Below are 12,109 nucleotides of genomic sequence, written 5' to 3'. Positions count from 1 at the left end.
AACGCATATGTACTATCAAGCAATGCAGCAAGTTGCAGCACGCCTTTGCAACGTAATTTTGTATCCACCACACGCTGAATGGTTTTATCACCAGAGTGAGGGATATCGGCTGTCCGTAAATCGAGGCATGCATGCCAGATGGCAACACTTTCATAGTTCTGCTTTCAATCATGTTAGACTACATCAAGATTCGAAGTCTCTAAGCTTGCATAATCGTATCTAGCGCGTTGGTAAGGTGCCTTCCCCATCGCCTCTTGCCCTGGCCTGTGGTGTCGCCCTGTGGAGTAGAGGAATAAGACCACCTCTACCTTATTTTTTCCAGCGATTTCATCTGGATTGGGGGTAGGGGGTAGTGATTCAGGTCAAATAACAATGATTCGAAATTTGGGCTCTGAACCCCCTTCATGCATTGTAAGATGTGGGGTGGGGTACTTTTTGACCACTCGTTACTTCAAATTGAATCGTAACGGTAATCTAAGAGGAGTCTTTTCGACTTACCCAGTGCTAGCTCAAGTTCGAGGTGACCCGGGAATTCTACAAGTACCCCCACCGACCAAAAACCAGCTTAATACCCCGCAAAAACGGAGGGGTCGGTATCCACCCCTCCCCTGAGAAACGAAATACAAATATCGTCGATTTGTTAAGAAACGACTTCCACAAAAGACCCCAGAATGGGAGGCCCGCCAGGAGGCTAAGTGTCCGGAGATTGGCCGGGGGCCTGATGTCTCAGTAGACCGACTGCCAGTAGACCGACTGCCGGCCGGGCCGGTCAGTAGACCGACTGCAGCCTTCAGCCCCGCCTCAGACCCCCTGGAGGCCCGCCAGGAGGCTAAGTGTCCGGAGATTGGCCGGGGGCCTGATGTCTCCGGGCGGCCGTGACCGGTCAGCGGACCGTGTCAGCAGGCCCGTGACATGTCAGCCGGCTGACAGGGGCCGTGACCCGGCTGACAGGCTCACCTGACCGGTCACGTGACACATCACGTGACCGAGACAAGACTTTTTTATATCGCACTATATTGGGATTCAGGGGGCTGCACTGGTATATGAAATTCCAGGATTACTGATTAGCGCTTTTAATGACCGGTACTTTTGACTGCCCATATACGGGTACTTGCCCTCGCACAGAAGCACCCTTTTACCCCCATTATCATCTAGTAATAGGGGGTGGGGTATTTGAATTGTCATGGGCGGTAACCTTCAAGACCACCCCACTCCCCTCGAAACTTTTAACAGACGACATGTTTTAAGGCTGCGAAAACTTTTTAGAAGGATACGGATAATCATAAAACAAATATAAATTGGAAACACAATACAAATGTTCGAAGGTATTTTGTACCTGATTCAAATTCATGGTGTACTGTGTTTCTGGTTTTGGTACAAGAATGAAGCCACCGGGTCCTTCTCTGCTAGTGCTTTGACAAATAGGGGGTAGGGTAGTCCCCCCTGTTCCCCTGATCCCACCCCACCCATCCCTATTTCAGGGATTTAAATGTTTCCTAGAGGCCAATTGCCACGGCTCTGGTTGAGAGACATGTCAGTGGGATCTTGAAATTTACCAATATAGTTTGAACATTGAAACATTGATTAATCATGTCAGGACCAAATATATCAAATCCGTCATCCCCACCTTTTGCAAGGAAGTTCGTGCAGACGTCGCAAACCATCACCCTGCCAGGCTGGATGATGATGAATTCAATCAACTCACCTGGGAGTTTCTGGCAAGACGAGAGGGCTTCCTCTATAAACAAGGAGAAGGCCATAGGTTTGAAAAGAGATCATTTGTAAAATTCAAATCTTTGTAACACCTGGGATGCAGGTAGATCTCCTGAGTTGTTGCTTCGAATCTTACTAGAGTCTGAGGAGCATGGAGGTTTTAGTGATCATGTGGATGAAGCCATGCGCGAAGCGATTATTTCCCCTGACTCCGATGAACCAAACCCGGCTTGTTACGATGCTATCAAAGATCCAAAAGTGAAAACAGCGATTCTGACGAAGATCCAGGGTGACACTGATGAGCCTCGGACCTTCTAGATGTGGTCACGAAGAAGGTAGATCGGCAATTTGCATCACACAAGGCCAATTTTCGAGTGAAATGGGGACATTTTGCTGATCTATTACACCGCTACAATGAGGAAGACTCTGCCGGGGGAGAGGAAGCGGTCGAGGGGCCGCGAAAGCAGAACTTCCGAAGTGCAAAACTTCGAAATACGATAGCCTTACGTTCTTCTTAAAGAATGAACTTGCCACGAATAAGGAGCTTCAAAACTGCCTGAAACCTGTGGTCAGACAAATGATGGCTACCCCACGGGAAGCAGCAGTTGCCCTCACAGCAAACGGTATAACGAAATCGCAGTACCAAGGATTCTGTCGTGCAAACGATAGCATGGCTGGCTGCTTTGTTCCTTTGCCAAAAATATCACAGGTAAGAGTGGATGGTGGGACTCATGGTCTCGGCCTTCTTCAACTTGTCGAAGAGTGGATTGATATCTTCAACCTTCACGGGAAACACAACGGCTTGTTGTCACGATCAATGGAGGCTATGACTGTGCAACAATGACATTATCAACTGGCAATCCTAAGAAGGCAACTGAAGTCACCATTTCCATTTTTGTTTCAGGAAAACGTCGAAGAGAGGAAAGAAAACATGAGCCGTTGATGAAGTCGTCCCCAGAAACTTGCTGAGCATGGTGAGTTGGCCCTCAATGTGGAACCGCGGCAAAGCAAGAGAATTACAAATGATTTTGAATACATAAATTTAACCTAAAAGTTTTATTTGCTATCTTTGGCGCGGATGAGCTTGTAAGCTGAAATGGCCTTGGTAAGCCGGCTTAACAGGAACTATTTGGGTCCAGATATTTTTTCCAGTCTAGCCATAACGCTAGATCTTGGCAAATCTGAAAATCAGCCATCCAACCTCGTTAGCGGCAGTTTCTGTCTTCACAAGCTGATTGTCAATGGCCCATACTACCAGTCCCTCGTGGCCGCGAAGCGCAGTTGTGAATCATGAAAGGGTATGTTCAATTACATTTGCACAACAGAGGTTCTTAGAAATGGCTACTACCTTTATTGGGCCCAATCAGTTTGCATGATCTCAGATAGAAACAAAACAGCATTGCACGTATCCTGTATCTCCACATTCAATCTCAAAGGAGCTTCTTCTGCGGCAGCAAGACAACGAGTCTTTGGTTTTCCTCTCAGCTGCAGCCACCATTGTTTAAATTCCAATTGCCAGTGAAGTTCAACGGTATTGCTAAGTTGAACGACTCCACTCAAGACATTGGCTTGCAGTTGTCTGAAGATATCCTTGGTGTAAAGAATGTAAACATCTACATGACTCTCGATTACTTTTTGTCTTATACCATGCCCGAGTTGTTTGTTTGAGTCACCGTCCAAGAACGAGATTCCCATACTTGGGTTTTAGAAAGTCACGCGTTTGCGACTCTCAACTACCTCACGAAGCACAAGTTGAGGAGCGCCAGTGTCTTGCTGGAATAACATCCCGAGAGAAGAAAAAGGGATTTTGATCAATTGAGGTACTCCCATCTTGGGCGGCAACTCATCGGGAGGAACAACAACTGGGAGGTGGGATGGTTGGAGGGGCGGGGAGGGGAAGGGATGGTCGTCGGGAGCCTGTGCGAGAAGGAAGGCCCCGGTGGTTGGAGGGGTGGGGAGGGGATGGTTGGAGTGGCGGGGAAGGGAAGTCCGGATGGTTGGAGGGGCGAGGAGAGGAAGGCCGGATGGTTGGAGGGGCGGAGAGGGGAAGGCCGGATGGTTGGAGGGGGGGAGAGGGGAAGGCCGGATGGTTGGAGGGGCGTGGAGGGGAAGGGATGGTCACCGTGAGATGGCGCGGCAGGGAGGAAGGGGCATGATGGTTGCAGGGCGGGGAAGGAAGGGGAACACGGCTAGCACAACTTGATTTAAGGGGGGAGGGAGGGGGTGGTGAGGATCCGGGTCAACCAGAGGGGTTACCAGGAGCTTTTGTACCATATATACATCCTAAAATCTCTCAAAAACAACTTTTATGTAATTACTCAAATATTATTTCTGGTACAAAAATTCGAACCCGACTGCCCACCCCCATCAAACAAGGTACCCCAATTCATGATTTACGAATATGGTACCGTGAGCGGTGGGAAACTGCCCGGGGTGGCCCGGGGTGGTCTTGAAGGTTACCGCCCATGACAATTCAAATACCCCACCCCCTATTACCAGATGATAATGGGGGTAAAAGGGTGCTTCTGTGCGAGGGCAAGTACCCGTATATGAGCAGTCAAAAGTACCGGTCATTAAAAGCGCTAATCAGTAATCCTGGAATTTCAGTCTCTATAAGTTCCTCTTCTTGCTGATCAACGAACATATCGTTCGTCCGCATATGTCAGGCCTTAACTTTGACTTTAAAAATCTCTTTGATCTTCAATAAACTTGACTTCAACGAAAACTCATTCGACTCAGTGACTGTTTCCGATACCATTCTGGGGTCAAACCGCGTTGGTCTTTATTAACGCAAAAGAGGAATGCGTATGCTGTTCTCATAGGATACCGGTGGTAGTGTACCCCATGGTTTTTGAGGGGTGTTGCTCGGTAAGATCAGTGGTAGGGGTGCTTCAAATTTTGAACTGGCGTGTCCATTTGTTTTAACGGCAATGAATTGTTTATTCGAATCCGTGGTACAAACAGTTGTACTGAGTAACGGTTCATAACTGCTGATTTGTACCATCTAAAACAATTTTGATGACCCACCCTGTCGATGAGGGTGGGGAAACACTCCCCATCATTCCCATCGACAAATCGCACACCGTCATGCTGAGCCGCCGGGCGAGCACAGCAGCAAGGTCAGCGAGCTGCCACCATGAGCACAGGTGAAGGACTGCCGAGTAAGAAGATGATCGCAAGGTACACTTGGCATCAAGAATCCAGCATAAATTCTTACTTGGTGAACTTGCAGGAGTGGATCAATCTGCATGAGTTCGCCATCCTACATTTCCGACGACCAAGTCAATCGTATCATCAATTTTCTCTTCAAGAATTCTGGGCTCTCAGAGTAATGTACTTTATCTGAAAAGACAACTGAATAATAATATCTGTAAGATCATGACGAGTCCACATTCATTAAGGCACAATAACATCTCACTTGACTCCCTCCTCGTCATCTATTCTGTACGCTTCGTTACGTCGTTGCTTCACATCTTCAGAAAAAGTTTGATGATATTTGATTCTTTGAAAAATGCCAATTACTTGACTCTCACGAAGCTCTTGTTGAAGTATCTCCCCTCCTCTCCAAACTCTCCTCACTCAAGTCCTTTGCATGTTTGCACATTTGGTGAAATGCATGAACTTTGCTTTGCTTCCCTAATGGCGGAGCTGTTGACGTCCAATTAAGCCTCAGATCATATCAGGGATAAAGACTCGAGCTTGTAAGCTTGCATGCAAGAATCCATTGTGCGTTGCAATCAGACTGACATGAAAGTAGAATCAAGGTTGGAGATGATATCTGATTTGACATTTATTATTCATTCGAAGCATTTATCTCAGGATGTCGAACTACCAGCAAATTGACACGGACTCCCAGTCAATGATAATGACAACTACAATAGCATATGGTGCGCGCACAACAGAATGGAAGCACATGCTGTAGGTGCACTGCCATCCAACACCGTGCCGTTGGGTTTGCTGTCTTCAAGAGGTTTCAATCTTGTTTGTCACAAAGTGGCAAGGCTTTGAGCATGTGGACATGGATAAATACAAGACTATGCATCTTCATAAAGTGTTTTTAAGTCATGCAACAAGAGATGCATCATTCAAAGGCGGAGAAGTTCAAACATGATGTGAACAAGTCATGTGGCACAGTGAAGAATCTCTCATAAATATGAAATTCCATCCAGTACATGAAGATGAAGGTCTTCATGGAATAAAGGTCTTGGAATCTTGTAATACGCTTCAGCTGTAACCATGCAGAATCTAGTTCTCAACATCGCCAGGCTTTTGCTACCTGTTCACAACGATTAGCAAAAGAACAATCCACAGAAGAACTCCATACCTGTGTGATGGAACGAGTTCATTTGCACCTTCTCCTCTCACAAAATACTTTGGAGTCTCTTCATGCTCGTGTGTGTTCGTGGTATACTCGTCCCCTTCCATGGATGCGTTCCACAATCCAGACTTTGAAACAGATTATGCACAATAACATTTTCACCAACCGGCACAGCGGGTTTGACGAAGAGAAATATTGATGAGGCTCACCTGCTGCGAGTGACTGCAAATTGGGCACATGCTCGCACAAAACTCAAACACGGAAGACAAGGATCGGAAGAGAAGAGCTTCGCGACATGAGAGCAGAATGGTGAGGGGAGACGCGCTGGGGTAGTGGGTGAAGGCGTGTAGAATTAAAACATTTTAGAAAGTACCAAGAAACGATAAGCTAAACTTCCAAAATCACTTTTAATCACGGTTTTGAATATGGTTTGAATTTCAACAGTACAGAATTTCAACCTGCGCGAATCACACGCCGTGTACCCCCAGTTTCCCATGCACCACCCCCTTGAAGATATGGGACGAAAACCAACGCGGTTTGACCCCAGAATGACCCTAAACCTTAATCACTAGATTAACTTTGAACTTTGAACTTGAACTTGAACTTGAACTTAAACTTGAACTTAACCTCAAACTTCAACTCTGAGGCGAGCCCACAAAGACCACCCCATCCTCCCTTGTAACTTCAAATCAAACTAACCGTTACAATACGGGTTGCCTTCACAACCGAGATCATGGTAAAGATTTGTTTACAGTCCACATTCGTAACCTCAGCGGTAACAAGGATTTCCTGCTTCGTACTCGCTTTTGTGATGTGTTTGATCTTTGTTAAATTACGATCGAACTTTTTGTTAGTTCAAAGGTTGAATTTCAACTTTTATCTGTTCGAGTACAACAGAGTGAACATTTCTCGATCTGCTCTTACGTCCAATGGAAGTAGTTTGGATGACTTAGACATGGTGGTCAGTGGGATGCCAGGTGATTTCATCATGTACGCGTTTGGTAATGCAGATCATCTCCCTTTCATCTTGCATTGGCTCTGTAACACTGCACACATGCCAGACGTACACCGACGCACTCTGCTGGCCGTGACCACAACTGAGATGCAAAACTCAATCCGAAACCATGCTTTGGATGTCAAAGTGTTTGTTGTCCAGGAGAGAGCAGTCTCACATGGATTTTACAGTCTGGGTTACAGGAAATTGACAATTCTACGAGTGCATTATCTGATTCGAATTCTCAAAAATCGCAATGTGTTAATGTTTGAGACAGATTGTGTTTGGACTCGTAGTGTCATTCCTGTTATTTCTGAGTCAATGATGCATTGTGACCTTTTGCTATATCGTGATGGTGAACCAGCTTTGGAGCCAGCAGTAGGGGCTGGATTCATGTACATCAAATCTTCTTCACCTGGTTCACGAATGTGGGAAGAGGTGTATGCTAGAATGATACGCGAAATCAGTCAGTATACGACTCAACGTGATACTGTTACAATTGGACCCCATCAGGTTTTGCACGAACAAGAAGTATTTCATGAGTTCTTGAAGCGAGACAAAACAGTGAAATTTGTGAACTTGGACAGGTGCTTGTTTGCTTCTGGATTGTGGTACAACAAAAATTCAAAATATTTCGAATCATGTAGGGGTAAATTACCTGTGATACTGAACAACAATTTTCTCGTAGGCACGCAACCCAAAGTGAATCGAGCAAGGCAATGGGGACATTGGTTTCTGGAGGATGATATGATTACTTGCAAACCTTGGAATAAAACTCTTACCGGTGTTTTGGCGACGTTCAGAGATGCAGGTAGAAGACCATGAGCAAGCAGACCTTCAATTGTCGAGATGGACTACCCCAAGCAACTTTTTCTTCCATCAAAGCAGCAAAGTTACGTAACAACTGCTTCAGGTTCCTCGAAGAATTTGACAGTGGAATATTCATGAGCTTGTGAATTGGTAACGAAGTCCTTCAGGACGTCATTTTCCTCCAGATCCTCTCAAGCAATGTCCCGAAAATATTTCCGCTTTGTAAGTACAAGATGAGGCACGCATAACCTTCCATTTTGTTTCGTTAGAGATTTCCCCTACACGTGCTTTTCGGTGTGCGGTGTGAGTCTCAGGTCCTGTATACCAAATCGCTCCCACTGTGCGACCCGGAAACATTGATACTGCGTCATCCTGCGCTGTTTGTTCGAAGGCATATACTACTTGACGAATTTCTGAATGAAGGGTCTTCGCTGGCAGCCACAAGTGCTCTGGGGACACACTCATATCTTTTTATTTCACATCATTCTGCTTGCAATTCTCGCTTCGCTCAAATTTCACAGTCTCAGATGTTTGTCTCATGAGGATTTCTGTCAATTCTCAAAAACTTTCTCACCATTGTGATGTGAAAAATTTTCTGGCACCATAACAGTGAGGGAATTATCTGAGAGATTGTTAGAGTTCGCATGAGACAAAAATGTTGAAATGGATGAATTTTGTTGCGACTTCTTCTTTCCTACATTGCACAATAACATCTCTTTGTGACACATAGCTCAGGTGTTCATTTGTTGTTTCATTAGTTGCTCGATGAATGGGTGGCCCTTAAAAAGACTCCACTACCAACTTGCCATACTTGCCGCCGCAGTCATGCTAGCAGCTTCATATCACTCTGAGGCGGGTCCGAATGCTAAACGACAGTGTTGGGTTGAGGCGGTCGGCGAGAGAGAGTTTGCTACACAACCCGGCCACCTCCTCGAGTTCCCCAGAGATGGCTGGCCACTTTTCCAAGTTTGGACGCTTGTAAGTTTGGACGCTTGTAAGTCTTGGTCAGGGTGTCGAGCCTTAGTCAATCTTTCTTCCAAGTCTGCCAGACGGCTGGTCTGAAGGATCCTGCAGCCATCTGTCTGATCTGACTGTGTCAACACACTTTTTTACAAGTCCAAAGTCGTCGAGTGGAGACGAAGTGCCCATGTTTGGACGCTTGTAAGTCAGCGTAAAGGTGTCGAGCCTTGGTCAATCTTTCTCCCAAGTCTGTCAGACAGCTAGTCTGCAGGATCTTGCAGCGAATTGTCTGATCCGACCTCTTCAACACCACCTTATGTTACGCCAAAGCCGTCGGGTTCCAACAAAGTGCCGACTCCAACCTTAGCCGATTTCGACATGGAGGTGTGGGGGGGTATTTCTCAAGTTTTTCTAAAGGTGTGTGAAGGATTCAGGGCGGTTTGAAGCCTGGCAGAGGCGTACGAGGAGAAGGAAAAAAAGTTATACAGCTCAAGTCGAAGTAACCCTGGTATCTTACAGACAAGAGTTTTTTCCAAGTTTGGACGCTTGTAAGTCACTGAGTCTTGGTCAGGGTGTCGAGCCTTAGTCAATCTTTCTTCCAAGTCTGCCAGACGGCTGGTCTGAAGGATCCTGCAGCCATCTGGCCTCTCCAAGCCTCCCGAAAACGCCTAAGTCCCCGGACCCCTTTCCGAGGCCGTGCTGACCTTGAAAAGCACGATTTTCTACCGGGTACGGGGACTGAGGCGGCACATCAAGATTAACCCCTAGGGAGTCCGCGCGCGCAAGGTTTGCTAGAAAGGTGTCGAGAAAAAGCATAGAAGACATCTGAATTTCCCTCAGTGAAAGCATCTGCCGATCAAAGAGAAAGTGGAGCGAGCTGTGAGGGGCTCGAAGCTAGAAAAAACAAGATCTTTTTGCAACAACCTGAGTAAACGAATTTATTTTCAAATAAGAAAGCACATTGAGCAATCAAATGCCGAGACGGCCTCTTACTGGTATTACACCTTGATGACATTGTAAGCAAGGAATGAAAGTGTACTTCCAAACAACAGGTATGTTGTCAGTTCAGCGTACATGACTGGAAGAATTCTCGAAGACATACGAGATTCTCCATATAGAAATCCAAACATAATAACCTTAAATACAGCTATCACTCATTTGAGTTGCCAAATTGATAAAAACCTTACTTGTAATGTTCCAGCGAAGGAGATCCATGTTAACGTGGGTTCAATCAAGAAATGCTCGAGAAGAATTAAACAAAACTTGTTAACCTGATATACAAAGAAAAATAGCTCAGAAAATTTACAACAGTAAATCAAAATACATGATTTAGAACCATTAGCGAAGTTGCTGTCATATACTGGTTCATCGCTACTGCAGTGATGCTGAGAATTGTTCCACACACAGCTGATGCCACTAAAATTCCGAGAGCGGATGATGACAATGAAGCGTCTCTCAAGTCTAGAGAAGTAGTTGGTAAGTGATTTCAGCTTTGAGAAGATATCACCTTCTTTGTTTATGATTGTCTGCAACATGAACAGTGGGACAGACAACACATTGTTATACAGTGTCATTCCCAGGGTATTCAACAATTTTTGTGAGGCAATGTTCTTCATCATTACCTGATACCTAAATAGACAGTCAAACTCGCAAATGTAAAGACAGTCAAACTCGCAAATGTAAAGAAACATACTTACCAAGATATAGCAATCACGTTCATAGTTAACCATACATATCCTGAAATGGAGAAGCTCAAATCAGCCAAACCATACACCAGGGCCCCTAGACAGATTCCAAGAAGACATAATACTGCTGCAAGATCAAATTGAGTATGCATGATATGATATTCAATGAACTGTTTCTCTGTCAGATTGCTCTGATTTGGAACATTTAATTACCGCAGTGAGTATGATCGAGGAGTGGCGGAGGACAGTCAGGGTCGACGATGTAACGAACTGAAGAGCTTGCAGGCTGGTCAGAAGAGTGGCAGCAAATGCTGCGGTTATAGGAAGCCATAACTTGACCTTCTTCCACTGATCGATGTCATCAATACTCAAATACAATCAATGCATAACCTGTAAACGGTCTGCAGGTTCCATGTTGACATGGCAGAATTGGGAAATGAATCCAATAGAGAGAATAGTGCTCGAGCATTGTATAAGGAGAATACAATGTGAAAATGGAAAAGTCCGAATTGCGAATCGGTTTAAAAGAGTCAATGCACTCCCTGATATACAATATGCAATTGATACTATCAACGCATGGAATGTCATAGGATGAATTAAGTAGGGGGCTTATTTTGGCGCCACAACCTTAGACCTTAGGATTAGCTCCTGGTACAAATGTTTTAGTCAAAACGAGGGCTAATCCCCTGTTAAGGTCGCCCAGGGGATTAGCAAGGTGCTGACTGGCGTGACATGCCCCGCCCACAAACTCGTCGCGGGCATATCTCGAATCATTGTTGATTTGAAAGCTATTGAGTGATATGATCGCATAACCCTGTTCCACTACCCCAGGGGTATGGTACCAAATAGACACCCCCCCGGGGTCAGATTTTTTCAAAGGCGCGCAAGTGAAGGTCACGTTACCGCATCACGTTACACACGGCCGTGACTTTGGAACCGTGACCCTGGTATCGTGACTTTGGTATCGTGACTTTTGGTATCATGACCTTGGTATCGTGACTTTCGGTATCATGACCTTGGTATCGTGACTTTCGGTATCATGACCTTGGTATCGTGACTTTGGTCTACGGTATCGTGACTTTTGGTCTTAGCACCAAGCGCACGTGCTGGCCCTTCAAAAAAAAGACTTAGCACCAAGCACGTGCTGGCCCTTCAAAAAGTTCCTTCAAAAAAAGACTTTGCACCAAGCGCACATGATGACACTTCAAAAAAAAACTTAGCACCAAGCGCACGTGCTGATCCCCTAAAAAAAGATGACACTTCAAAAAAAACTTAGCACCAAGCGCACGTTCTGATCCCCTAAAAAAAACTTAGCACCAAGCGCACGTGCTGGCCCTTTAAAAAGGTCGCTTCAAAAAAAAGACTTAGCACCAAGCACACATGATGACACTCCTAAAAAAAACTTAGCACCAAGCGCACGTGCTGGCGCTTTAAAAAGGTCGCTTCAAAAAAAAGGGGCCCTGCGGGCCCGCCTCAGCCGAGGGGTCGCGGGGAGGTATAAAATGATATGGGAGAGAACCGGGAAGAAAAAACTTGCAACGTATTTATACGTATAGGATTTTTTTCGAGGTCGAAACTCAACTGGAAATTGAGTTGAGAATCCAGGGTTTTTCTACCTATAAACCAGTT

General features: G+C 45.5%; 1 protein-coding gene across 1 annotated transcript; it reads right to left on the bottom strand.

Annotated features, from left to right (window-relative positions):
- Positions 1-9,729: 9,729 nt before the first annotated feature.
- On the bottom strand, positions 9,730-10,994 carry GUITHDRAFT_156602 (hypothetical protein). The gene is made up of 7 exons (XM_005818334.1): positions 10,871-10,994; positions 10,694-10,828; positions 10,493-10,650; positions 10,303-10,424; positions 10,120-10,256; positions 9,978-10,066; positions 9,730-9,931 (listed from the first exon to the last, which is right to left on the bottom strand). Exons 1-7 carry the CDS (start codon positions 10,892-10,894, stop codon positions 9,856-9,858), a joined length of 741 nt encoding a protein of 246 aa, XP_005818391.1. The 5' UTR covers positions 10,895-10,994; the 3' UTR covers positions 9,730-9,855.
- Positions 10,995-12,109: the final 1,115 nt, after the last annotated feature.

Source organism: Guillardia theta, assembly GCF_000315625.1.
Source record: "Guillardia theta CCMP2712 unplaced genomic scaffold GUITHscaffold_325, whole genome shotgun sequence".
NCBI classification, from domain to species: Eukaryota; class Cryptophyceae; order Pyrenomonadales; family Geminigeraceae; genus Guillardia; species Guillardia theta.
Note: the sequence above shows the minus strand (reverse complement) of the source record. Positions and strands in the feature narration are given on the sequence as shown.

What these genes read in the sequence shown, in the direction of transcription:
- GUITHDRAFT_156602 (XM_005818334.1), bottom strand. Translation starts at nt 10,894, where the DNA reads ATGGAACCTGCAGACCGTTTACAG. An exon ending in GACAATCATAAACAAAGAAG is followed by an intron (nt 10,257 to 10,302) that starts GTGATATCTTCT and finishes CTACTTCTCTAG; the next exon opens with ACTTGAGAGACGCTTCATTG. An exon ending in CGCTAATGGTTCTAAATCAT is followed by an intron (nt 10,067 to 10,119) that starts GTATTTTGATTT and finishes TTTGTATATCAG; the next exon opens with GTTAACAAGTTTTGTTTAAT.